Source organism: Humulus lupulus, chromosome 5 (assembly GCF_963169125.1).
Source record: "Humulus lupulus chromosome 5, drHumLupu1.1, whole genome shotgun sequence".
Taxonomy (NCBI): domain Eukaryota; kingdom Viridiplantae; phylum Streptophyta; class Magnoliopsida; order Rosales; family Cannabaceae; genus Humulus; species Humulus lupulus.
Window position 1 is genome coordinate 58984382 of NC_084797.1, and position 27498 is coordinate 59011879.

The 27498-nt window shown below is 41.4% G+C and overlaps 1 protein-coding gene across 2 annotated transcripts in view; it reads right to left on the reverse strand.

Annotated features, from left to right (window-relative positions):
• Positions 1-24375: 24375 nt before the first annotated feature.
• The window catches only part of LOC133834851 (SH3 domain-containing protein 2-like), a 40402-nt gene continuing 37279 nt past the window's right edge, over positions 24376-27498 (reverse strand). Inside the window, exon 10 of one of the 2 annotated variants that reach the window (XM_062264620.1) lies at positions 24376-24666. In XM_062264620.1, the coding sequence (XP_062120604.1) occupies positions 24559-24666 (108 nt within the window). In that variant the 3' untranslated portion in view covers positions 24376-24558. The remainder of the gene's footprint in view (positions 24667-27498) is intronic. The other variant, XR_009893480.1, reaches the window with a different exon arrangement.

Sequence of the window (27498 nt, forward strand, 5' to 3'; positions counted from 1 at the left end):
TGCTTGAGTTCACTCTTTTAGAAAGGATCAAAGGAAAATAGTTGAGTGGCCCATAGATGGGAAAGATTGAGGGAAATGTCTTAGCTGGATTATCTAAGGACTATGCAGTGTCAGGTATGAGTTTATTGAGGTATAAGGATCGGACTTGGGATCCAAGACACTGGGATTAAACGGGAGATTCTAGATGAATCTCATACTACCCCTTATTCTCTTCATCCAGGAACCATGATGATGTACCATTATATGAAAGCTTTATATTGGTGGCCTGAGATGGAGAGGGATGTAACTGAGTACGTGGCAAAGTGTTTGACCTGTTAGCAGGTCAAGGCAAAGTAGTAGAAACCAGTAAGGCCATTACAGCCTTTGAGTATCCCAAAGTGGAAATGGGAGGACATCACGATGGATTTCGTGATGGGGTTGCCTAGGATAATGGGCCAGTGTGATTCAGTTCGGGTTATTATGGATTCGTATACAAAGTCAGCTCACTTTTATCAGTGAGGACGAGCAATACAATTGACAGTTATGTAGATCTCTGTGTGAGAGAGAAAATATGCCTTCTTGGGACTTTGAGGTCTATCCTGATGGATAGGGACCCTATCTTTACTTCCAATTTTTTAGGAAGGTTACAGAAGGCGATGATTATACAACTAGAGTTCAGTACAGCTTATTATCCTTAGACTGATGGTAAATCAGAGAAAGTTATCCAGTTATTGGAGGGGCACCTTATGAGATGCTATAGGGTAGGAAGTATAGATCGCCCATTCACTGGGATGAGATGGGTGAGAGGAAATATTTGGGTCCTGAGGTAGTTCAGAGGACCACTGAGGATATTGAAAAGATTAGATCTCGGATGCTCGCTTCTCAAAATAGACAGAAAAGTTATGTTAATTGGAAATGCAGGAATGTGGAGTTCCAAGTGGAAAACTATGTCTTCCTTAGAGTCTTACCATGGAAAGGGGTGAGGAGATTTGGGGAAAAGGGGTAAGTTGAGCCCTAGATTTGTAGGACTGTTTGAGATCTCGGAGAGGATCGGTCAGGTGGCCTATAGATTGGCCTTATCATCGGCATTACTGGCCGTACACAATGTATTTCATATTTCCATGTTGAGGAAACATGTATTAGATGAGACTCATGTGTTGAGTTATGAGGATCTGGAACTGGAGGCAGAGTTATCCTGTGAGGAATAGCCAGTTCAGATCTTAACAAGTTGGATAAGGTTCTAAGGAATAAAACTGTACCTTTGGCTAAGGTATTATACATAAACAGTAAGGTCGAGGGAGCGACCTAGGAACTGGAATCAGATATGCGGGATCTATATCCAGGGCTATTCAGGTAAAATTTTGAGGTCAAAATTCCTATAAGGAGGGGATAGCTGTAACGTCCCAAATTACCTAATAAGACTTAGGGCCTTGATTAAGGGGTCAGGATGGAAAATTAGGGAAATTATGTGATTAAGTGGTATATATGTGTATCATTATATGATTATGTGAGTTATATTATAATATGACTTGATATGCATGTGTTAGGTGTATTAAATATGCATGTGGGCCCATTTCTGATTAAAAGGGCAATTTCGTAATTTGGCCCGTTATGGGTATATTTCGCATATATGTGATATATGTGTGAGACCACATTATTATATGGATATATTTGGGTTACTCGACACGAGGCGATCCTAGGGAGCAAGCTAGTGGGAAAGTCACAATGAGACCAATACTTGACTTGGTGAGAGTCAAGGGGTATTTTGGGAATTTAGTACATTACCGGGATTGAACGGGTAATGGGAAATCATTTGGTAATTATTTGAGGACGTTGGAAGTAATGGGAATTGTGAGACGTTAAATATGATTAACGGGGTATGTGGCGAATGACAAAACTGCCCTTGAGGGGCTTTGAGATAGAGAAAGAGTTGGCCCTAGGGGCATTTTAGTCATTTGAGGCAAAAATCTAGTGCATAGTCACCTTTCCCTTCAGCTAAAGTAAACACAAAACAGAGCAGATTTCTTTTCTCTCTCTCTCTCTCTCTTGATTATTCTCTTCCTTTCTCTCTAAGGTTTGTGTTTGATTTTGAGAAAGAACTAAGAGAATTCAAGCCTAAAATCGGTGTGCTTGAAGTTCTTGAGGCTAGAAGGATTGAATCCACAACTGAGGTAAGCTTCAAACTCTATTCTTGATTGAGGTATGTTTTAGTTTTTGTGTTCTCGAACTTTGAGGCCCAAGGTCTTGGATTTGAGTTTTTGGTGGGAGTTTTAAATGTAGTAAGCTTGGGTAATGTTGCTGGTAACGTATTGATAATATTTGGGGGAATTAGTTCTGGCCTTGGGAAGGTTTTGATATGGTTTTTGATGAGTTTTTGGCTAAGGAAAAACAGGGTATTCTGGGTTTGTAGGGTCTCGTCGCAACCCATGTGAACCCAAGGCCAAATGGGATTTTGCCTGGGGGTGCAACGCGACTCTAAGGGGCAAGCCGCGGCTCGCATCCTGAAGCCCAGGCAGAGGTCTTACTGTTCTAGGAGGCGCGCTGCGGCCCGTAGGGTCAAGTCGCGGCCCGCCTGAGCATTTTTGTCTAGGATAAGTTTTTAGTATTGGGAATTCAAACCTAAAGACTTGAGATCGAATCTACTACCTAGTTTAGTAGAATTCGAGGTCCCGAAGGCTAGGACTTGGTCCGAAGCCTTTATTTGCTCGTTTTTAATGGGATTCTATATTATGGTTGTGACTAGGTTATCGCTAGGGGCTTGGAACAAGGATCATGCATGAGGGTTGTTTATTGGTATCTTGTACTTGGATCAAAGGTAAGAAAACTGCACCTAGTACGTGATACATGTGATTATGGCTTGGCCTGAATGTTGAAAATAGAATTGATCAGAGCTTGGGTGTCTGTAAATGTGCATGATTATTATTATGCTTGTGATTCTTGAATTATTGAACAGGAACATGAATAGGGCATGAACACCTGATTATGTGCATGATTATGATTATGCTTATGATTGTTGATTAAGCATGCTGAATGCTTTATATCTTGATATTTGATACGTGATGAATGTCTGTTTGCATTATCTTATTGATAGAGGCTTGAATTATCAATCAAGGACAGCAATAGCGCTGAGCGTTGGTCGTGAAGCATTAACTTATTAGTTAAGGGCGGCAATGGCGCGCTAAGTGCTTGTCGAGATGGTTATGCCTAACTCGGAGTGCATTGCATGCTTGACATACCTATTGGTCGTGAGAAAACTAGAGCGCCAGGTACGCTGGGCCAGCTCCAAGGCTCGTTATACAAATTATAGGGCAATGGGCCCCATGGTGACTTATTAGTCCTGTATCCTAGGGCAAGGCCCCAGCTTTGACTTATTATTCAAGGATAACAATAGCGTTGGTCGTAGAGCATTGACTTATTAGTCAAGGACATCATTAGCACAGTGAGTGCTGGTTGTAAAGCATTGACTTATTAGTCAAGGACGGCATTAGCACGCTGAGTGCTAGTTGTAAAGCATTGACTTATTAGTCAATGACAACATTAGCACGCTGAGTGTTGGTCCATATGGTTTAGTTTAACCAGGAGCGCATTATATGCTTGACCGACCTATTGGTCGGAGAAAACTAAAGAACTAGGTACGCTGGGCCAGCTCCAATGCTGGTTATACAGTGGACAGAGCAAAGGGCCTTGGGTGACTCATTAGTCCCATATCCTATGACCTTGAGCTAGTATGATTTATTAATCATGTGGTTGGATGTTGAGCCCTAGTATGATTCCATAATCATGTATTTTGGGCATTGGGCCCTGGTATGATGCATTGATCATTTATCTAGGGCAATTGGCCCCATATGACACTGTAGTCATTTATATGAATGGTATGCATGCATAAGTATGGATATTACTACTCGACATGCTTATTATGATTTGATAATATGTTACGAACTGCTTATGAGCATGTTTAAGTTTTCTTGCTAAGCCTTGGCTCACGGGTGCTACATGGTGCAGGTAAAGGGAAAAGAAATTTCAGACCATCCTTGAGTTGGAGAGCTTAGGTAACGATGTGTACATATGTGACTGCTTGACCACCATGTCGAGGGTTTAAAGAGGAACTAGGGTCAAACCCTATTTTTTCGCTTAGGTCGGCAGGTTGTAACTTTTTATTGTACTTAACCTTTTAAATGTATTTTGGGATCCCATGTATATTGTAAACATTTTACTGAAACATTTGTATCTTAGACCAAAATTTTTAACCATAAACTGTTAATCACGTTTAGTTACATGGTTATGGCCAAATGCCTCGTTTAGGGAGTTTAGCATTATTTAAAATACATAGTGTAACGATCCTTGAGTAGTAGGGTGTTACATCATGATTGTGATGAAAAGTAGAACCAAGGTTAAATGAATTGCATGCTTAATGAATTTGTTGCCTATATTAACATGTTTCCATAGAGTGTAATGATTTTCCTAGGTTAAATAGATCGCATGCTTAGTAGGTTTATTGCTTGGTAAAAAGGATTAGTTAAGAGTGCTTAGCTTTAATTAATTATAATAGGGGAACTGGGATAATTGACTGCTTAAGTGTTATCTGCGGGGTTAATAGTTTAATTAGGAATAAGGGAATATTATTTATCTCTGTTGATAGATTGATTGCGAAGGTGGAGAGTAACTCTTGACTATTTCTTTAAAATCGCAGTTTCCTTAGTTCTTGAATCGTTAATCTGTAATCTTTACTCTTTTAATCATTATTTTATTTTATGTTATTAATCTTTAAAACCAAATCCCCTAGTTAATTTCTGTTTATTTCTTATTTTGAATAATAATTAGAATCATAGTCCTCATGGGTTCAACATTTATTTACCGCTATACTAAAGTAGTTGGTATAAGTGATTAAAATAAATAATTAAATTTGACACGGCATACGACATGCATCAAAGATCGTCTAGCCAGATCTTCAAGTCTTATAAGAATAGCTTGAACGTCTCAATGTTCAAATCAATTTAGCCTAGAAACCCCTAGCTCACATAGTATGCATTCAGCTCGTTGTCGATGCATGGAATACACACACTTAAATTCCTGAGGACTCGAGGACTTTATATGCATAATTAATGTAATGTAATTATTGCCTAATAAATGTATATTATCAGGTTCTCAATGTATTTAAGGTATTTATTTGTACATTTGGGAAGTTATCAGTCTTGTAAGTTACTTAATATTGAACGTTACCCAAATTTTTCCATTGAACCCCTCTAAATAGAGAGGGAATGGACTGATAAAGGGACTGAAATTTTGTTTAAGATAGAACAGTTTATCCAGACTTTTAAGTGTAGCGACACAAGGAGATAGAGGTACTATATACAATATAGATTGTATTGGACTGAGACATGGTGAAAGAAAGAACTTCTAATGATCTACATTAAAATATAGAAGTTCAACATTCATCAATCGATGGTCGATTGAGACTTGACCTCAATCCTGAAGTGAGTAATGAACTCTTATCTATGCTTTTATGAGTTTGGACTTATCGGGTCAAATTCAATATTCCTACAACCGAATTCCTGATATCTTGGAGTCATAGAACTACAAGTGGCTGGGAACATACTTCACTGATAAGGAATATGCCCATTACCTAAATGAAAGCAGATTAGTTGTTCATTTTAGTGTTGATTCGGGGCTTGTAACGACCCAACTATTCTAGACCTTGGACCATTAATAACTACTATACTAATCTTAAGAAAACGTACATATGAAATAACCATAACTTTATTTAAAAACTGTAAAGAAAAGGTTAAATACATAAAAATTCATTTAGGATATGGGATCCCATTATTTTGAAAATAAAACAAAATATAACTTAAACAAATTGGTTACAAAATTAAGTGCGGAAAAATAATACATAGAAATCATAACTAAAAGACTAAAAAAAAACTTCATCCTCTAATCGAACGCTCAATCCATCGATTCCATCCTGCCTCGATACACATCCCCAAGCTGCCAAGAATCTTTCCGCCGCCATAACTATTTTCCTACACATATAAAACATAAAGGAATGAGCCTAATGCCCAGTAAGGAAAATCTAACACATAATTCATATACATAAAATCCATAACGTAGCATATAATAAAACATATCATAAACATATGTCACACATACTATAATGGCCATTATTACTTGGGGTCCCATAACTAAACAAGTCATATGCCCATTAGATTTGTGGGGTTTGCTAGCTAAGCAAGTCATATGCCCATAAATTTATTGGGGCTTGTTAGTGTACAGGTCATATGCCTAAGTCTACAAACATACATAACACACAAATCATAAGTTAACATAACACATAAATCATAAGATAACATATGGCATAACACATAATATCCTATCCTATTTTCCTTACCAATATACCGGGATGATGAGAACAAAGTCGGGATTTTGGAACACTCCTAAAAACCATAATATAGAGGTGAGTATTCTAAAAGAATCGATGAATGAATTAAAAACCACCGAGAATATTCTTACCGACAAGAAACCTCAAGTTAGAAGAACTTAGATACCTAACCAAGAATAGAGAAGACTGAGTTAGGACTATAAAACTAATGAAACAATACTGAAAGGAACTAAGAATAGGAATACCTTTGAAATTGTTATGATCGAACTACACCTCAAAACCGAAATACACACTATGAACCTTACTTCCCAAGTGTTTATTAAGCTTATAATGATTAAGCTTATAACCCCAACTCAAGTGTTTATCACTCTATAGTCTCACTAGCACTTGGAAGGCTCTGATCAATGCTTGAAGAATGAATGAAAAGGTTTGGTGCTAGGTCCTATTTATAGAGTTCTATGAATAAAAATCTTCTTTTTGGCTTTGAATAAAAATAATAAATTTAATTAAAAATATTTGAATATCCTTCAGCCAAAGGCTTAGGAATTGGTCAAATTTTTCAGAGAGATTTAAGGATTCAAAGCTTGATTTTTAAAACAAAAATAAGAAAAACAAATAGAATCCTAACTTCTAACTTCCTAAATCTCGTAACTCTAAACTCCCCTGCAGTAAAATCAACATATCTGGAGTTTTAGGACTCCGATTTAGACTTTCTTTATACCGTTAGAAAGCTAATTAAATTATCTACAACTTTCTAGAAATACTATTTTTAGAATTTCATAACATAACTGGGTCAAAAACAGGTCGGAAGTTACAGTATCCTAAAGTTACGAAAAATCTATTTAATTATCTAAATAACTCTAATAAATAAACTTGTGATAAATGTCATGCTCCTAACAGATTCTGGTGAAGACTAAGTCTTATATTTCCCTTATTTTATCATTAAAATAATAATTCATTAATAATCATGCATATGACACGTGTCATAATCTTATTGGCTCTATCTAAACCTTAGGTTATAATAATCATCATATTAATAACCAGTAATATTAATCAAACCTTAAACTATAGGTTAAACTTATAAAATCCATAACTATTGCTAGGAGTTTCCAACTAAGTCCCGGCTTGAACCAAAATCCATAGTAATGAACATACTATAACTAATACTAGCTGCTACTACTACTACTACTACTACTACTATCTAACTAGCTAAGTAAATTCTGGGACTCTACAGGGCTTGAACTTAGAGCACTTAATTTCTGTTAGAGAACAAAAATTTCATTCTGTAATTAAATTTATAGAATAATGTTCATTAGAGGAATAAAGGAACTAATAGATAAAAAAAAACATAATTAGAGAGGTTAACAGACATTAAGACCTAGCTCCTAATTATGAACAACTAGCAGAGGGTCATAACTCATACAATGACTAAATCAATAGATGACTTTATAGTTATAGCTTCTAATAATATAAGAGTCTTGTTTTGAGAGTTCAACTATGAATTTCTAGTGGAATAATTCATAGTTAATAAATTAATTAAAGGAACGAAAAGTTAGTGAAATTAATTAAATTATTGGAGCTTAGAACTACGTGTCCATACTGTCCTCGTACTAGCTCGATAACACAATGGTATGATTTTGGTATTAAAAGGAAATAATTAAAAATAATAAAGTATTATGTTGAATCTCACAAATTAATATTGTTTGTGAAATAATATTTAAAATTTTATCTATGTGTTATCCCTGTTTTCCCCCGGGACGCGTGGCGTGACACGATGGGTGCATGGGCCCCCTCAAAGAGATCCAGGCCCATCCTGAGCCCAATGAACAGGGAAGAAGAAAGTCCTGATAGACCTTGGCCATAATGAACCGGGCCGGACAAGGTGTCCCCGTCCAGAATGAACCGGGCCGGACAAGGTGTCCACGTCCAGAATGAACCGGGCCGGACAAGGTGTCCCCTTCCAGAATGAACCGGGCCGGACAAGGTGTCCCCGTCCAGAATAAACCGGGCCATCAGTAAATGAACCCGGACAAGAGGCCCCCGTCCAGAATGAACCCGGACAAGGTGTCCCAGTCTAGAATGAACCAGGCCACCAGTAAATGAACTCGGACAAGATGTCCGGATAGGGAAAGTTTGGTCTTCCCTGAAGCTGACAGGCCCTCGAGAAACACAAAAGTTGGTCTCCTCAACTATGAATAAGAAGTTACGCATGGAGCGTACACTGTTCCTGGGAAACAGTGCCGCCACTACACTGACAGATCTTGTCCCCCGAATCTTCCTCGTAGACCATAACACCCAAACTGAAGCAACTGTTTGTCGCGAGTCTTATAATGTGATCATGTTTGGGCTGGCCCAATGGGCCTTGGTTAATATATGTTGTATATTTCAATCCTTTGTATTATGGCTCCATTAGCGAGCAAACTATGATTACATCTCTATTGGGCCAGGATTAGTCCAGCCCAAGCCCATTGCACAAGACTGCCTATAAACAGTGCAGTTGTGCACAGTAGGGGAGGATCCCAGGTTTTTCTTGTAAGCGATTACTCTGCTCAAATTTGCAGAAAACTCAATTGCCCAAAGCTCTCTAAGCTCTAATACCAATGACTTGTGGACTAAGGCTCATTAACGCCCCAACCACGTAAAAACGTTGCTTGCATTTTCTAATTCCTTTCTCTTTAAGCTCTCTTATCTTTCATAATTATAGTTGCCGAAAAACTCGGTAAACACTATGAAGTAATATTTATTGGAAAATAAAATTATATTGATAATTTTGTGAAATTAATTTTTATTGAAAAATTAACTTAATCATATTTAATTTTGATGTATAATTGTATGCTACATAAAATGATATGATAAATTTCCAACAAATAGTATTTTACAGAGATAAAATATCATAGGGCCCAAAGCCCTGTATTGGTGCCAACCACAGTTAAAATGGATTGTGGCCCAGACATAGGCCCAATGAGATTAGGGCTAGATCTTCTTTTGATTGTTATATAAATAGAATATAACATCAAGAGAGTAGAGGGACAACAGAAGCAATTTCACGTTATTTTCCAAGAGAGAAAATAGAGAACTTTGTTCATTCTGTTTTGTGTAAAGAACACTCTCTCATGTGTTGAGATTCAAAGTGTGTTCTTGTGTATCCTACCAAATAGCATAGACATCCATCTGTCTCCTTCTCCATGTGCGAGCCATAGCATGGAAATGGTTGGTTAGGAGGCTAAGATGCTATTTGATCTACACGTGTTCTGCATCTCGAAAATGTATTTGTAATTTTCTATTTTATTCAGATTCATGAAGAGTGAGAAAGATCTCATTCAAGTTATGATTCCTAGAGTGATTTGATCTCATGCTTTAATAATTGTTATTATTGCATTTAAATGTTATCCTATGCTTTTGCTGCACTTCTTAGAGTGATTCGATCCCATACTTTAATAATTGTTATTATTGCATTTAAATGTTATCTCATGCTTGACAAGGTAACAGGTATGCTTTCAAATTTTTACAGTGATAAGCAATCTGGTTTATATCATTTGATTCCTTACAATTTGATACATTTCTCCTTGAACAGTTGATAACCTTATAGGGTTATAGGGAGTTAAGTTTTGTTATGTGCTAATATCTGGCAACTGTGTTGTTATGGTTATTTTAGTTATGACTGTCTTGTTCCTTTTCTTGCTTGGTTTTGTTATAATGGTGCAACGTTGATAAGTTTGTTCTTATACCATTTTTGTTCCTGTCATGTTTATTTTATTCTTTTATTGACTACCTACAACAAAAGATCATTCATGTATTAAACCCCTCCAAATGGTCTATTTAAAAAAAAAAAAATTGAGTAAATTGCAACTAAAATATCTAATATTTTTAAAATGTTGCGCTTGTATATCCAATTTTTTTTAGCGATAAATATATTCAATACCTTCAAAATATTATACTTTTATACCCAATTTTTTTTTGTGGTAAATATACTAAATATTTTTAAAATGTTATACTTTTATACTTTTTTTTATTATTATTTTGAGAAATAATAAGAAAGTTATGGAAAAATATAGGTTTTTAGTTATTTTATAAATTTTAAATTATTTCTCTTTCTTATTATTCCTCAAAATTACTATTTTAAATTAAAAATTAATAAATGTTTTATTAAAATTAATAAAAAAATGATTTAAAATAATTGAAAAAATAATTTTCCATCAATGTAAAATATAAATTTTTAAAAAAATGTGAAGGAAAAATATAAGTTTTAATTGTTTTGATTAATTTTAAATCTTAAGTGATTTTTTTTATTTTTAACGAAGCGAAAATAATTTAAAATTTAAAATATAATTAAAACCTTATATTTTTCTTTTACTTTGCTATTATTTCTCAAAATAAAAATAAAAAATATAAAAGTGCAATATTTTAAAAACATTGAGTATATTTATCGCAAAAAAAAATGTTTGGATAAAAAGTGCAACATTTTGAAAATATTGAGTATATTTACCGCCGTAAAAAAAGATTAAATATAAAAGCATTATATTTTAGACCCAATTGACTCTATTTTTTATATAAGCTTTTAAACTGAGTGGTCAATATCTAGCAAAAATTAGGATTTTATCATAAGTTTTTATTATTAGCTACCTATTATTACCTTTCAGTTTTATTTGGTGTTTTGTTATGAATTACTCTATGATTTTAATACAAATTATTAAGTTACATTTAAGCTTCAGTTACAATCTCCTATTTAATCAGCATTCCATGTTACAACGTTGTCATTGTTATAAAATATTTCCATTAATAGTCATGGTTTTTTAATTCCATAGCAATCTTAATCAGTGTTTAGAGTAAATTCTAAAGACAAATTCTTTCAAGATCAAATCTTATTGCTTAGGTTTTTGTTTTAGTTAGCAAAATCACTTTAATATGATTTGGTCTGATTTTCAGTCTTTTCAATATTGCTTTTATATTTTTGAATCTCTTCTACTAGTGTTGTTATGTGCCAGTATTGGTCTGGCTGTATTAAATAAGTATTTTTGTACCTGAATATGGCTTCTTCAGTAAGGTTATGTGCCAATTTTCTTTTGGTTTTGTTATGTGCCAAATTCAAGTGGTTTTATTTATGTATATTATATTCAATGTTGGTAACTGCTATTTTTACATAAAGGAGTCCCAAATCTAAACCTGCATTTAATTAATCCCTTGCTTGATTTCTAAGGAATTGTGTAATTGTTTCTTAAATTTTGTAACCTCTCACATTCATGTCATAATAGTTGTTTTAGTGTTTGGTTTACATAGCTAATTAAAATAAAATAATTTAATCGGATAGTTACATAACAGATTTTTCTACTACCATATTAATATAATTGGGAGTTTTTTCCATTCTTTTCTGTTACCTTGTAAATATAATTAGAGTTATAAAGCAATAGAGTTAGTAATAAATAGCAAGTTGCTTTCATTCTATTAGGTTTCGAATCATAGTTGGCATAAGAATTTTTTACTTCCCTTCATCTTTAAATATTAAAAGTTTTTAGAATTTACATTTTAAAAGTATTTCAACAATAATTGATCTTGACAGTTATACAATAAATTTAATTGATACAGTAAATTCAAGATTTTTTTTTTTATATGGTTTTTTAAGTTGAACATGTATTTTAGCACTAAATTATATTATTATAGGTTCTAGTTTTAATATAGGTAATTTTGTAAGTCTATTATCTTTATTCTGCCTACTCAAAATTAAATTTTAATGGTATTCTAGGTTTCTTAATTATGGGTGTCCACATAAATCAATGTCCAATCAAAAGGCTCTGTTTGGTTAGAATTGATCAATGTTTTCATCATTTCATTGATTTTAAGAAAACCAATGCTATCTTTCTTGCTTTGTGTTTCAGGTAATTTATCAATTTTTCAAACAGAAATTCTTGTTCTTCTAGTGGTGCTGAATTGGGCTTAATTTTTATGACTCGGTTAATGTAGTGTCTTCAAATTCTTTTTTGTTGGTTTTTGCTATGAGCGACAACAATGTTTGTAAGAATGAATTGGGTTTAATTTTTACTGACGTTAAAACTCTATTGTCTAATTTTCCGAAGGCATCTCTCTCATGTTAGTCGCAATTTTATTATTACGGCAAATGGATTTTCTAAGCACGCCCTTTGGCCAGACAATGGAGGAGGTTCCTCATCCAATCTCTCATGTTTTTCAATCTTGAATAGTGATACAGTCTATTCCGACCAAAAAAAATGTTATCTCATGCTTCCGCTGCATTTTCAATCACATGATCAAAAACTAACTACTTCATGTTTAGGTTGTAAAGTGTGGACATAATAAACAACCATAAATATAATAGTGTTTACCGAGTTTTTCGGAAACTAGAATTATGAAAGATTAGAGAGCGTAAAAGAAAGGATTTAAGAAAAGTAAATGAGGTTTTTTACGTGGTTGGGGCGTTAATGAGCCTTAGTCCACGAAACAGTTGTATGAGAGCTTAGAGAACCTTTGACAATGAAGTTTTCTACAAGTGTGAGCAGAGTAACTGCTTACAATCAAAATCTCGGATCCCCTCCCCAGTGCACCACTATTCGTATTTATAGGCACATGAGTGCACTAGGCTTGGGCCGGGCTAGTCCGGGCCCAATAAGGGTGTAAATACCATTGGCTTCTCTAATGGGAGCTCAATACAAGGGATTGAAACATGAAACATACATTAATCAAAGCCCATTGGGCCAGCCCAAATAATATCTTATGCTAAGACATGCGACAGACTAGTGTTTCAGTCTGGGTGTTATGGGCTACGAGGAAGATTTGGGAGACAAGATCGGTCAGAGTAGTGGCGGCGCAGTTCTGAACCAACGGCGTACAATCCCGAGGTAGTCTCTTCTGCAAGTTAAGCGTGGGGACAACACCCCACGCTTCATGGGACGATGTCAGCATCTTGGACACTTTATCTCGCCAAACTCGGACAACCCATCCAGGTCCGTTTACCAAGGTCCCCCTCCGTTTACTAGGGCCCCATTTCATTTACTAGGACCCGGGTTCACCCACGAAGATCCTGGCCCAATCTTGGATTTGGTAGCCGCAACCTCCTTTACCGTACCTCGGGGAACATCTCAGTACGCAATCCCGGGTTTATACAACCTGCCCTAACGATGGTCCAGCTTACTCTCCCGGTAGCCCTTTGGGCCTTGCCGTGACTTGGGATGCCAATACCCGTTTTCCCCTCGCTTAATGGGCCTGGTCTAGGCCTTAACTCCCAGGAAAGCGGGCCATGGACTTACAGTGTGGACCCGTACATGTAGGAAAAAACGGGGATAACAATTACCCCCCAAGCCTTCATCTAGGCTTGCGAGGCGGAGGCTTGTCTCCTTCCCGGACCATCTCGACACTTCCCGGCTCTTTTCCAAGGCGACGGGTCCGCGGACGGGTGACACTGCTGGCTGATCGATCACGGAGTGACAACCCGCTTCGATGTCTGGGACAGAATCCAAAAAGCCCGAACCGTTTACCAAGATCTGTGTTCGTTTACCAGAGCCTCGGTTCATTTACTTCAGGGTCGTCTAGAGACCTTTCCGTTCGCCCTGCTTCATCATGAAGGGTGCACGTGTCCCATTGTGACTAGCGCATTGATGGCACTTGGTCTTGAAAGGTCAGCAAACATTCTATTGGTTACTGTGTTGGGGGCTAGTATGTCAGCTCGGTTTACGAAGCGTCCCATCCCCACGAATGTTCCCATTATTATCTCTGCGACAAAGAGGACTGTTGGATGGGATGACCTTTGAGGTGCTCTTTTTTGGGTCGGTGGATCGAGGTGGCGTGGATCACGCCTCAGGGGTACCGTGATCCAATACTCGAGTAGGTCCATTAATGTCCTTGCACGATCCAAGACTGTCCTATGGGGAGTGATCGCGCTGAAACGTTAGATTGAAACAACCTTCTGGTTCTTATAAATAACCTCAGATTTTCATTTGATATCTTTACATTCTCATAAAAGAAAAACACTTAAAGAACCTTTTATGTCCGAGCTTGCCGACGAAATTTTCCATCATCTACTTCGCCTTCGTCATCGCTTGTTCCCAACGCACTCGATATCCGCACCTTCGCTTGAGCAGAAGACATCGGCCTGTCCCATAGATGAGCTTTTGAGCCGCCTTCACCTGTTCAAAACCGCGATTTTACCGTCACTGTCGCCGGAAACCAACCATTCTTCATGACCAGCCTTTTACAGTAAGTTTTCCTGACTTTTGCTTTTATTTTCTTGTGTTTTTCATACCGTCATATTTATCTTTTTAGGCTGTTAAATCTTGCCTGTGTTTAGATTGACTCTGGATGCATTAGAATAGGTTAGGAAAAGAAAACTAGTCTGGGCTGTCCCGAATCTCCTCGGGTTCGGGTGGTTCCCGAACAAGCGGCAATAGGTCGCCTTAGGAGAATAGCTAGATCCTTTCTTTCTTTTTTTTGTTCCCGATCAGGGTTCAGCGGCTTCTTAGTGATCCCGGACCTGATCCGGAGGGGACTCCTCCAAGCAGTTCGTAGGAGAGCCCCCATACCTTAACCAACCTTCTTGGGTTTTAGTGCTGACTGCTTGGTTGTTTGTTTTGTTCTGTTTTGCTCCCAGATCATCAACCATGACCTCAGGCGTTACCCTTCATTCGGAAGAACAAGTTAATGCAGCCCCTATCACTCTATCAAGATCCAAGACTCCCAGTGGCAACAGATGAGAGATGGACGGGGTGCAGAACCTGTTCCGAAATTATCGGATGTTGTTCGCCCTGGAGAAGCACTTGGGCGTGGAGTCTACTCCCGGACTATTCTATAACCGTCTAGCTAGGAAATAGGAGAAAGCTCACACCGGCGTGGGCGAGTTCGAGGCCTGGAGCATGGGCCACATCAGTGCGGGAGCCACTCTCCCGCTTCATGACTACTTCGCGCAATTCCTCAAGTTCGTGGGGATTGCGTCGTTCCAGCTCCTGCCTCAAGCGTACCGACTGCTTGCGAGATGACACATCTTTTACATAGTGAAGCAAATCCTGAATCCAACACCAGCTGAGGTGTTGTATTTCTACAAGCTGGAGCCACAGGTCAACGTCAAGGACAAGACCCTGGACGGCTTCTACAGGCTGAAACCGCGTGGCAACTATGCTGCTCCTACCAGCACATGGAAGCACCCCCCGGACGTCAGGCATTACTGGTTCATGACGCCCGGGTTTCTTTTAGAAAAGAACCCCACGCTGATGTTGGACTTCCAGCGAGTGGGTAAGTGGCTTCCCGTTCCCTAGTTTCTTTTTTGTTTTCGCTTTTTATTCCTCATTCTCAACATATTGCCTTGGATGGCAAGACCCTATGCCCAGACTCCCCTCACCCAGTTCATCCTGGACCGAAAGAAATTCTACTCCGAGCTAAGCGCAGAAGATTTGGACGTAGGGGGCTACGTCAACACTGAGAACCTCCGGGTGGTCGGGATGCTGGCGGCCAATCAAACGATCAAGCCCCCCAGTCTCCGGGGGATACAATGCGAGAAAGACCCGGCATTGAGGGAGGAGCTAGCCCTTGAGCACATTAGGGCTGTAGAGGTCGCGGCCCTGGCAGACGCGGCCAAAAGGAAGCGGGACCAGGCCCAGGAGATGGAGAGTGCCACCTCTGAGGAGCTGGAAGCCCTCTTCCACGAGGCCCATCTGAACACGAGGACCCCCGGTGCTAGTGTATCAGGGCGAGGTAACTCACCTTTGCTTTTGACTTATGCTCCCTGAGTTGGGGACTTAGTTAGGGATAGACTAGTTTATCGAGGCCCCCTGTTCGAGGCTGATGGAGAGATGAGACCTTCGTCTCCCATCACTGTAGATCAGGAAACTCTCATGTATTTGTCTGAGTTTCTTCAATATGGGAACTTCTTGGACCCGAACAACACGGGAGACCGAGTCCATTCCTTCGCCTTAGGGGAATTAAGTCGAGTCCGAGGTCTAGACAAGGGTTCGTCCTGGAGTACTTTTAGTCTTGTTATTACTCATTTGCCTTGACTTGTTTATTTTGCTAATTCCATTTTTTTTTGTTCATTTCAGAAGACTTCGACATGTCCAATCCCGTAGAAAAGATGAAGCAGGCTCTTGAGGTCCGGGTTGCTAAGGCTAGGGCTTCGACCAAAAAGATCGCCAAAGGCATGCCCAAGCCAAAATCTCTAGACGCGATCCTTGGGAGCTCGGTGTCGGGGCTTGACTCAGCAGAGGAGGGCCGTGGTCCCGATTACGACAGTCAATCCTGAAATTGTCCCAGCTCTCTCTGCTCGTCCTCCGGTAATCGACCTGGAGGGGGAAACACTGTTGAGTCGGAGTTTCAGGAAGGAAACCGCGGACTCGGGCGCGGGTGAGGCTGTGAAGGGGACAAAGAGGGCCAAGACCAGAGGCGTAGGCTCGGGCGAGGAATCCTCCGGGGAGAGCCATCTTGCCGTCAAGGAACTCCCGGAAGCGCCTGCACTTCCCGTCCATCCGGCGTTGCCCGAGGAGGGAGAGGCGGTTTTGTGGGAGGAACAGTCCAAGTTGGTGTCCTGGACGTGGGAGAACGGCGGGGAGAAGAGGGAGGAGGTTTATCGAGCCCTGATGATTCGTTGCCAGGCCGAGTTCTCGAAGCATCCGGCAACTTTTAGCGCTTCCCAGCCGATCGTGGACCGGCTTACTGCCGAGATGGGGTTCTGTTCCAAACTGGGGCAAGACACGACTCTGTTTGCTGCAAACTTGCTGGATCAGGTGTGGGTTACTATGTCCAACCTCCAGTTGAAGCGGTACACCACCATAGCCAACCAGGACATGCTATTCATCTCTCAGGCTCTCCGCCACCAAGCCACTGCTGTAAGTTATCCGTTTACACCTCTTGTTTCTTCATGCACTTTCAATTCTTTGGATTTTTCTAACTTCAATTCCTTCCAGGATGCTCACTGGCTCACCGTAATGCCGACTTGGCAGCCGAGATTGCAATGAAAATGGAGACGAGCCAATTAGAGCTGGAGGCGGCCGTGAACCAGCGAGAAGCCGCTAAGGAAGCCCTGGCTAAGGAGGTGGCTCAGGCCAAAGCGGACTGCGAAGAGGCTGCCCGTACCAAGCTTCAACTTGAAGAGACTATGTACCGGAGGGAGGCCAAGAATAGCAAGCTGGTGGTCGGTTTGGAGGCGGAGCTTCTTCGAGTAAAAACCGTGTAGGAGGCGGCCAAAGCCCAGTCTACCCAAGACCAAGAGAGGATCACCGGTCTTGAGTCTCGGGTCCACAAATTGGACGACCTGTTCCGACAGGAGGTGATAGCGCACGATGAGACCCGTCGCGAGAAAGAAAAGGCGGACGCCATGCTGGAGGTCACCTTTGACGAGGCCATCTACATGGCCTGGCTCCAGGACAAGAACATGAACCTCCTGCTTTACCCCGACCTCGCCGCGAAAAGAGCCGAATTCGAGGCCAAGGAGAAAGATGACGCGGAACCCTTGGACGAGGAAGAGGCAGACGGAGCTAACCCGGAGGCGTCAGGGCCCAGCGAAGCTTAGGCCCGGGTCTTCTATTTGTTTCTCTCTTTTTTCTACTTTTGTAACACTTTCACGGACGCGGATGCATCTAAGACAATTTTTATGTTCTTATTTACTTCATTTCTTGCATAATGCTTTCCTGTTTCCATTCGTTAAACTTTTACTAAGTGTTTCCACCACCTTGTGTAAACGAGTCGAATGGTCGGTCCCAGTTCCAATGGCTGGGACTGTTGGGGAAAAGTTGCAGAAAATGTTTCTTCTAGTGACCCGTCTTTGGGTCTCGACGGCCTAGACTAGATGATTCTGGTTTTACAATATGGGCTCCAATAGCCCGAACTGCCTGAGATCTTTATATTTTAACTTATCAGCTCGCTTTACTCATGTTGCTCAGGTTCCAACGCCCTGGGCCATTAGGGGGTTGATAATTATCACTAAATCTATTCGTCCCGATTCTAGTGTTCAGGTTTTGACGGTCCGGACCATCAAGGATTAGCTGACTAGCTTATTTTAAAACCTAGGTTAGGTTCTCACGACCTAGGCCGTTTATAAGACTACTTTTAGACAACTTATACCTAGGACTCACGCTCCAATAGTTCTATGCTATTGTAGAGATGACGCGGACGGGTATTTGGTTTTTTGGGACCACGCTCGGTCAACCAATTTTTAGGTATTTTATCCCCCCGGGACACACATGTCCGAGTTAGGACTTGGGCTAGCCTATATGTCCTACTGGATATTTCACCTCCCGGACTATGTAGGTCCAGGTCGAGACCAGGCCTGAGCCTTAAGTCTTATAGTTCGTACCCTCGAACCATTTATGGCCGGTTTGGGTCGAGACTAGGCCTTAGCCTTGTGCCTTTGGTTCGTGTCCTGTTTTTTTTTTGTTCTCGGACTTGCTCGTGTGAATGAATACACCCCCCCCCCTTTAGTGAGCCAAGACTGGTCTTGGATCACTTGCTTATGGAGACAGACGAGAACTTTCATTGTTTCACAATATTTCTTTATGACATTTTGTACACGTCATTTTTATTATTCAAGAAATCGTCCTGGGGCATACATTGTTTACAAAGAAAATATAAAGTCGAAACATGCTCTCCTGACTAATGATAGTACTTACGGAGATGTTCCGCGTTCCAGGCCCTTGGGACTTCAGTTCCATCGAGTCGCTTTAAGCGATACGTTCCTGGACATACTTCATGTTGAATTTCGTATGGCCCTTCCCAGTTCGGGCCCAGAACCCCCACTCCCGAATCTTGGGTTGCAGGGAAGACTCTCCTTAGGACTAGGTCGCCAGTTCCGAACCTTCGGCTTTTTACTTTCGAGTTAAAATGTCGAGTGATCTTGCCCTGGTACATCTTCAACTGAACTTGCGATTCTTTCCGGATCTCTTCAATGAGATCCAAGGATTCCTGGAGTAAGGCGTGGTTTTAGGCGGGATCATACGTGTCCCTCCTGTGGGATGGGATGAATGTTTCTACTGGGATGACGGCTTCGCACCCGTACACCATGGAGTACGGAGTGTGTCCGGTAGACATTCGTTCGGTGGTCCGGTATGCCCATAGTACGCGAGGCAACTCTTCTGGCCATTTGCTATTGCAGGCTTGAAGCTTTTTCTTTAATGTCCCCTTCAAAATTTTGTCGACGGCTTCTATTTTCCCATTCGCTTGAGGTCTGGCGACAACCAACTAGGAATCGCTATAGATCTCCAGGTTTGCGACCCCTACTTCCCAGGCCAGGCGCAACCCGGCCAACATGGCCTCGTTGTTCGAAGCCTTGAATTGGAAACACAAGGCATTTTGTAACTGGTGCCCTTGCGGCGACACTAGGATGATTCCGGCCCCTGCTCCATTTTCATTCGAAGCTCCGTCTACGAACACCTTCCACACTGGTGCTACGGGATCCGCAGGATCGTCCTCTTCAGTGATCCCGGAGCATTCCACGATGAAGTCGGCTAGGGCATGTCCCTTGATTGAGATTCTAGGGATGTATGCAATGTCGAACTGACTCAGTTCCTGGCCCACTTCAAGAGTCTTCCCGATGATTCAGGTTTTTGCAACACTTGCTGCAAAGGATGGTTGGTCAGAACTCTTATGGCATGAGCCTGGAAATAAGGCTTGAGCTTCCGGGACGCGATTAATAGACAAAACATTAACTTTTCGATTAGTGGATATCGTGATTCTGCACCCAATAATCTTTTGCTTACGTAATAGACCGGGAGCTGGACCTTCCCGTCTTCCCGTACTAGCGCGACGCTGATGGTGTGTTCGGTCACGGCCAAATAGAGGTATAGCGGTTCTCCCTCCACTGGTTTTGCCAATATTGGTGCTTGGGCTAGATGTTCTTTCAGTCTTTGGAAAGCCTCTTCGCACTCAGCTGACCATTCGAACCTTTGGCTTCCCCGAAGGACGTTGAAGAACGAGAAGCATTTGTCCGTGGCCTTCGAGACGAAACGGCTCAGAGCATCTATCCGCCAGTCAGGCTCTGCACATCTTTGTGCTTCCGAGGTGAGGGCATCTCAACCAGTGCCTTGATTTTGTCCGGATTGGCTTCTATTCACCGGAAGCTTACTATGAACCCCAGGAACTTTCCGGATGCTATGCCGAAGGTGCATTTTTTGGGATTCAACTTCATCCCATACCTTCGAATGATCACGAAGGCTTCGGCCAGGTCGTCAGAATGCTCATTGGAGGTCTTGGACTTGACCAGCATGTCGTCAATGTATACCTCCATGTTCCGTCCCAGCTGGGCCCGGAACATTCTGTTGACTAGTCGCTGATAGGTGGCTCCGGCGTTCTTGAGTCCGAAGGGCATGACGATGTAGCAGTACACCCCCTTGTCGGTTTGGAAACTAGTATGTTCCTGGTCCGCTACATGCATAGAGATCTGGTTGTAGCCTGAATAGGCGTCCATGAAACTCAAGATCTCATACCCGGATGTTGCATCCACCATCTGATCGATCCGATGGAGCGGGAAGCAATCTTTAGAGCAAGCTTTGTTTAGATCCGTGAAGTCGATGCAGGTCCTCCAGGTCCCGTTCGGCTTAGGCACCAGCACTAGGTTGGCCAACCACACGGGATACAAAGCTTCTCGGATGAAGTTGATCGAGTATTAACTTTTCAACTTCTAGCTTGAGGGCTTCTGCCCTTTCTGCCCCTAGGGGTCTTCGTTTTTGCCAGACCGGGGTTGCATCCTTGTTGATATTCAAGGCATGGCAGACGATATTGCAGTCGATCCCGGTCATATCCGAATGAGACCAGGCTAGGACATCCTGGTTCTCCTTCACCCACGCGATGATTGAGGCCCGGACCTCTACTTTCAGGTTCTTCCCAACTTGAATTACCTTGGTCAGGTCGGTGTCACTGATGCACACCTCTTCAATCTCCTCCATGGGTTCCAGTACGCGGTCCTCCCCTATCCGTGGGTCCAGCTCGTCCTATTCCCAGACAATCTGTCTTGCCGGGGGAAGGGGTAGGACTGGATCGGAGATTTCCTCAAGAGGTTCCCCGCGGACCATGTAAACGGGTCGGGCAAACACGTGGCAACAATTTTGTGCGCTCTTCTGATCTCCCCAGACTGTTCCCACTCCTCCATTATTGCAGGGGAATTTCATGCACAAGTGGCGGATGGAGGTGATTGCCCTGAATTCGACCAATGCGAGCCGACCGAAAATGATGTTGTAAGCAGTGAGGCAGTCCACCACCACGAACGTACAAAATTTGAACGAGCTTTGCATCTCGTTCCCCAGTGTTACGGGCAACTGGATTTTTCCCATCGGGAGTATCGAGTACCCATTGAAGCCGTAGATCTGGATTGGGCACGAGGCTAGATCTGCCTCGGTCAAGTCAATTGCGATGAAGGCAGGCTTGAACAAAATGTTGACGGAGCTTCCGCGTCCACCAGCACTCTGGATACCATCTTTTTGGCGATTTGGGCATCAATGACCAGAGGATCATGATGCGGGAAATGGACGTTGCGGGCGTCGTCTTCCGTGAAGGTGATGGGGAGATTCATCAACTTCGGGCGTTGAGCCGGTGCTTGGACCAAGGCGCATACCTCTTGGTCGTGGTCAAGCTCACTGAGGTAACGCTTTTGATCATTCCAGGACGGTCCTCCCAAATGGGGCCCGCCCGAGATGGTGGCTACGTGACCGTCCACTCGCGGGGGCGCGGTCCCGACCGGGTAAGGCATTCCGGGTCTAGGCACCTGCACGGTGGGGGCCCCCTGAGGGGCCTGCGATCCCAGGCCCTTTGCGTAACCTCCCTGGGGAGGTGGGTACGCTCCAGGTGCGCCCGGGATCGTGGACTGTCCGGGGACTGCTGACAGTCCCGGAACTCCCACGGGCATCCTAATCCACTGGTGGAGATGCCCCTGCTTGATCAAATTTTCGATCTCGTCCTTTAGCTGCCAACATTTTTCAGTTGTGTGGCCTGCCTCCTTATGGTACGCGCAGCTTTTGTTGGAATCCCTTGGGTTTTTTCCTCCTTTGAACATGGGAGCTAGTCTCTGGTAATGAACCGCCATTTCTGTGGCCAGGTAGATGTTTTCCCTAGTATCCACTAGGTTGGTGTACTCTGAATACTGGGGCTCGTAGCCCCTCTTGCCCTTCTTAGATGGTTCGGACCGATTCGGTCCCTTCCCGAATCTCTTTCCCCGGGAGGGATTCACACTTGCCTCATTCCCCCCATTTGGGACGGTTGGACCCCGCCAGGGGCAGCACTATACCCGACTGGCGCAACTCCGTATCCAGGCAAAAGGGTAGTCTGGGCCAGGGCATATCCTAAAGACGCAGGGCCATAGACTGTAGGCATGGCAAAGGTTATTCCAAACGTGGCTGCCGATCCCGGCGTTACTGGGGGAGTCAGGTACTGCTGGTTAAGCGTGGGGACAACACACCACGCTTCATGGGATGATGTCAATATCTTGGACACTTTAACTCGCCAAACTCGGACAACCCATCCAGGTCCGTTTACCAAGGTCCCCCTCCGTTTACCAGGGTCCCGTTTCATTTACCAAGACCCGGGTTCATGCACGGAGATCCCGGCCCAATCTTGGATTTGGTAGCCACGACCTCCTTTACCGTACCTCGGGGAACATCTCGGTACGCAGTCCCGGGTTTATACAACCTACCCTGGCGATGGTCCCGGCTTACTCTCCCAGTAGCCCTTTGGGACTCCTGAAGAACTTAGATCCCAAGCTAGAGAACCCATAGACCATCTCGTTGCCAAGTACCTATGAACCTACTTCCGCATCATCCAGTAGTCAGGGCAGCAAACCCATCACGTCAAGCATCTCGCGAACCCACCTCAGCACCGATCTGGTCCAACCAGATCTATAGTAAGAAGAACACAAAAAGGAAGAAGAAAAGGAGAGGGAGAAGAGGAAGGGACAACCAAACCTTCGCTCTTTCAAGTTTTTTAGATTTTTTTTCTTATTTTTATTTTTTCTGCTTTATGCTCAAGAAATGTTATCTTTTAAGCTTAATGGAAATGAGTTCTTAAGGAAAATATTAAAAAAGAATTCGGTTTTCATTTTATTAAATGTATTTTTAATTAATTATTTTTTGTAAATTTTAAAATATATAAAAACAAAATAAACTAGATCAATCATAATGTACATGTGTTATTATATTTTTTCAAATAAAATTTAATAATTCAAAACACTTACAATGGAGGGTAATTTAGGCATTATGTAAAAATAGTTGACCAAAATCGTGAGAAAGGTACCAAATATAGGGTACTCGATAGAAATTTTTCATAGTAGAGAGTGTCAAAATTATACTTTGCAAAAACCCAGTAAATCAAATGAGTACCTACCCGTATATATATCAGCTAGTTGTTTAAAGTTGTGTATGATTCTCAGTTGACACTCACTAGGATTGTGTCATATATCTATAGTATGGTTACAGTTTGTACTAGAGTGCAAATGATCATCAGGTATGATAATATTTCATATGGAGTCATTAAATAAAGTGTTGATCGTTGGGGCTAAAAGAACTTATTGATGATATCGATATACTAAGGTAAGAATATTACACCTATAGAGGGTTGAAGGATATAGATTACCCTTTCTACTAATGTTTTGGATGAGTTTGTGACAAGGCTTGTATAGATTCGAAGAATCTTTAGTGGGGTTGATGTTCAACTCATAATTGTATGATATTTAGATTATCCACGAACATGTTGGGTGTGACTAGTGTTATTACAAGATTAGGATTAGGAAATTGTGAAATTCTTGGATCTAGCATTATTATAAGTGTTGGTCTTTCATTGTTTGTACTTGGACCATTGAGCAGCAGGAGTTTGTGACAAGGGAATACACATGTGGCCCAACCATGGGGAAAAGTAAATGTTTTATATCTAAACAAGTGATTGATCACTGCAATATCTTTGGGGTACAATATTGTGAATAAGTATTAAATTAACAATAATTTTTCTTCGAGTGATGGCTCACCCTAAAGTGATTAATGAACTTTAAATAATAATAATAATAAGACCATAAACAAGTTGGTAAGATTGATGTAAAGATAAACTACGTATCTATATAATCAAACGCACAACTTTCATAGACAAATTAAATCAAATATAGATTCTTGTACATAGTATACACAATATTTTACATAAAGTCAATAAAACTGAATCTAACATACAAGACAAGAAAGAGAATATACAAAAATTTAAACAAAATTTAACTAAGGAAAACCACAAAGATCACTTCAAACCTCTGCTTACACTATTTTGCTTTCTGGAGCTTTCTCTTGCTGTTGTATGTAAGCAGAGGGAAACCATCCAGCCTTCCCCTTGCACTCTCCTTCAGACCAGCCATTAGGGGTCACCTGCCGATATCACAAGCACATATAAGATAATTGATATACACAGCAGTGAAAACAAAAGAACCTCAGATATGCAGTATATTATTGCCGATATTAAACCAGCCTAGCATCCAAGAGCAAATACAACTTTTCTGAATACCCCTCCAAAACCTCTCTCTCCACTCTTAATCCCATAATCCTCCCAATCCCGAGGTCTAACCGCAAATACATGTAAAAAGACTCAAATGACACTGCTAAAGACAAACAGAAAAATACACACAACAAACCTCAACCCCCAAATACATATAAACAGCCCAATCAGCAGAAATGCCTAAGTGGCCTTATGCCTGGCATAAGTGAAACGAAACGAATTGGAGGCTTATCATTACTCCCCCCAAGCATGCACCTTGTCCACACGGTGGAAAGCAGGGAATTGGTTGTTGAGCAACTGAAAATCTTCCCAAGTAGCTTCAAAAGGAGGCAAAATTCTCCACTGAATCAACACTTCCAATGCTCCAGGTTCGCCATGGTGATTAGGTCTCACACTCAATGAGGATTCCGGTTCCACGAGCAACTCAAAATCAGCAGTGAGATTAGTAGGAAGCTGAGAAGAAACAAGAGAACACCCCTTGGCCCGGCGTAACTGAGATACATGAAAAATCGGGTGAATGGCAGACTGTGTGGAAGTGCAAGTTTGTATGCGACAGCTTTGACATGCTCCAGCACCTTATAAGGACCATAGTAACGAGCAGCAAGCTTCTGGTTTGGGCAGACAGCAAGGGCCTTCTGCTTATAAGGCCTCAACTTCAGGAAAACTAAATCACCTTGAAAGGCAGTTTAACGCAATGATAAGCCCAGCCTATTTATTTGCATACCCCCCCCCCCCCCCAAAAAAAAAAAAAAAACAAACTGTACGTGAGAGTTTCCCTTCATACGGCTCGAATCATTCTCAGATACCAATGCTAAACGTTTCATCTTTCCTGTGCAAATCAGCAAACTTCTTCATCCGTTGCTGGGCACGAAGTAAATGCATCCGAAGGCCATCCAAGATAGCATCACGATCCTGTAATTGTTGCTCAACAGCAGACACGGTGGCGGTGCCAGAAGGAAGGTGGAGGTTCACGTCCATATAAGGCCTTGAAAGGAGAGCACCCTAGAGAGGAATGATAAGTAGTATTGTACCAATACTCGGCCCAAGAAAGCCACTTAACTGACGAGGTTTGTCAGAGGCAAAACAACATAAATAATTTTCAAGGCAGCGATTGACGACTTCACTTTGACCATCGGTCTACGGGTGGTAAGTTGTACTTCGTTTGAGGGAGGTGCCTTGGAGCCGAAAGAGTTCCTTCCAAAAATGACAAGGAAAATGCTATCTCGATCCAAAATGAGAGATGTCAGAATACCATGGAGACGTACTATTTCTTTGACAAAGAGAGCTGCGACAACTTGGCCAGTGAAAGGATGCTTCAAACTCAGAAAATGGGCATACTTGCTCAAACAGTCAACCAACACTAGAATTGTAGTTGTAGAAATAATCTGAATTATTAGTTAGTGATTTACAATTCATTAGTTAGTGTTTTAATGTAAATTAGTTTATACCTAGAATATACTTTTTGTACTCAGTCTATTTGTTATTCCTTTAGAAATGGAAATAACAATCAAGAGTATATTTTTCTACATGGTATTAGAGCTTTAGAAGCTAAAAAAATTATGATTTTTTTTTTCATTTTTTCTCAGCCCTTTCTTAAATAATAAATTAGGGTTTAGTACTCTTGAGGTTCAAATCTAAGAAAACTATTTTGGAGTGGTTTTCTATTCTCACCTCCGACCCAGGGAGTTTACCCAGCTTCCGATCGGCGCAACCCCGAAATTCGGTGCCGAATAGAGCCGCGCGTGAGCCCCACGCGCCGCCTCCAGTCGCTTCCCTCTCCGCCATGCGCCGACGCGTGTTGGCGCGTGCAGCCTCAGACAACCATTTTTTCGGCTTCCTTCATCTTTGGTTCTCCTACTCACCTCAGCGTGTTCTTGCCCTTGCTGTCCTTTTTTGGTTTGTTCAGTTTTTTTCTATTCGGACCATTGAAAATCAACTCGACGTGACACATTCCCTTTCACCACAAATCAAATTGCTCAATTCCATAGGCTACTCAAGTAGGCTACAACCCTCTCACTCGTCGCCTTGTATCTCATCAGATGTCACATTCAATGAAGAGCAACCTTTTTATCCCAACACTTCGCTTCAGGGAGGGATTGTTAGGGATACTCACTGTTGGGATACATGTTTACCAATGATAGGGCCTGAATTCAGTCCACCCAATGAGTCTAATCCGCCTGTGCTAAATTCTGAACAAAACACTTTTGAAATGGAAAAGACAGACCGAATAAATGCAGAAAAAGAGTTGTTTTATACTAGATGACAAGACAAACATTAAGTAATATTGCCAGCTACGGATCTCGTCTCCCATGAGTCTGAACCAGTGACAAATCCCAATGTAAGTGATTCTTTGAGTCCAATTTCATTTGATTCTAATCCTAGTTCAAGTATGATAGAATCAGATCTGCCCATTGCAAAAAGGGAGTGAAGAATTGTACTTTACATCCTATATCTAAGTATGTGAGCTATAGCAAACTCACACCAAAATTCAGAGCTACCAAAATTGAGATAATTATTCCAAAGAATATTGAAGAAGCCTTGTCTATTCCTGAGTAGAAGAAAGCGGTTGAAGAGGAAATAGGGACGTTGGAAAAAAATGCTACCTGGAAAATAGTTGCTGAGCCAAATGACAAGCATGTGGTAGGATGCAAGTAAGTATTCACGGTGAAATACAAAGCTGATGGTTCTATAGAAAGATACAAGGC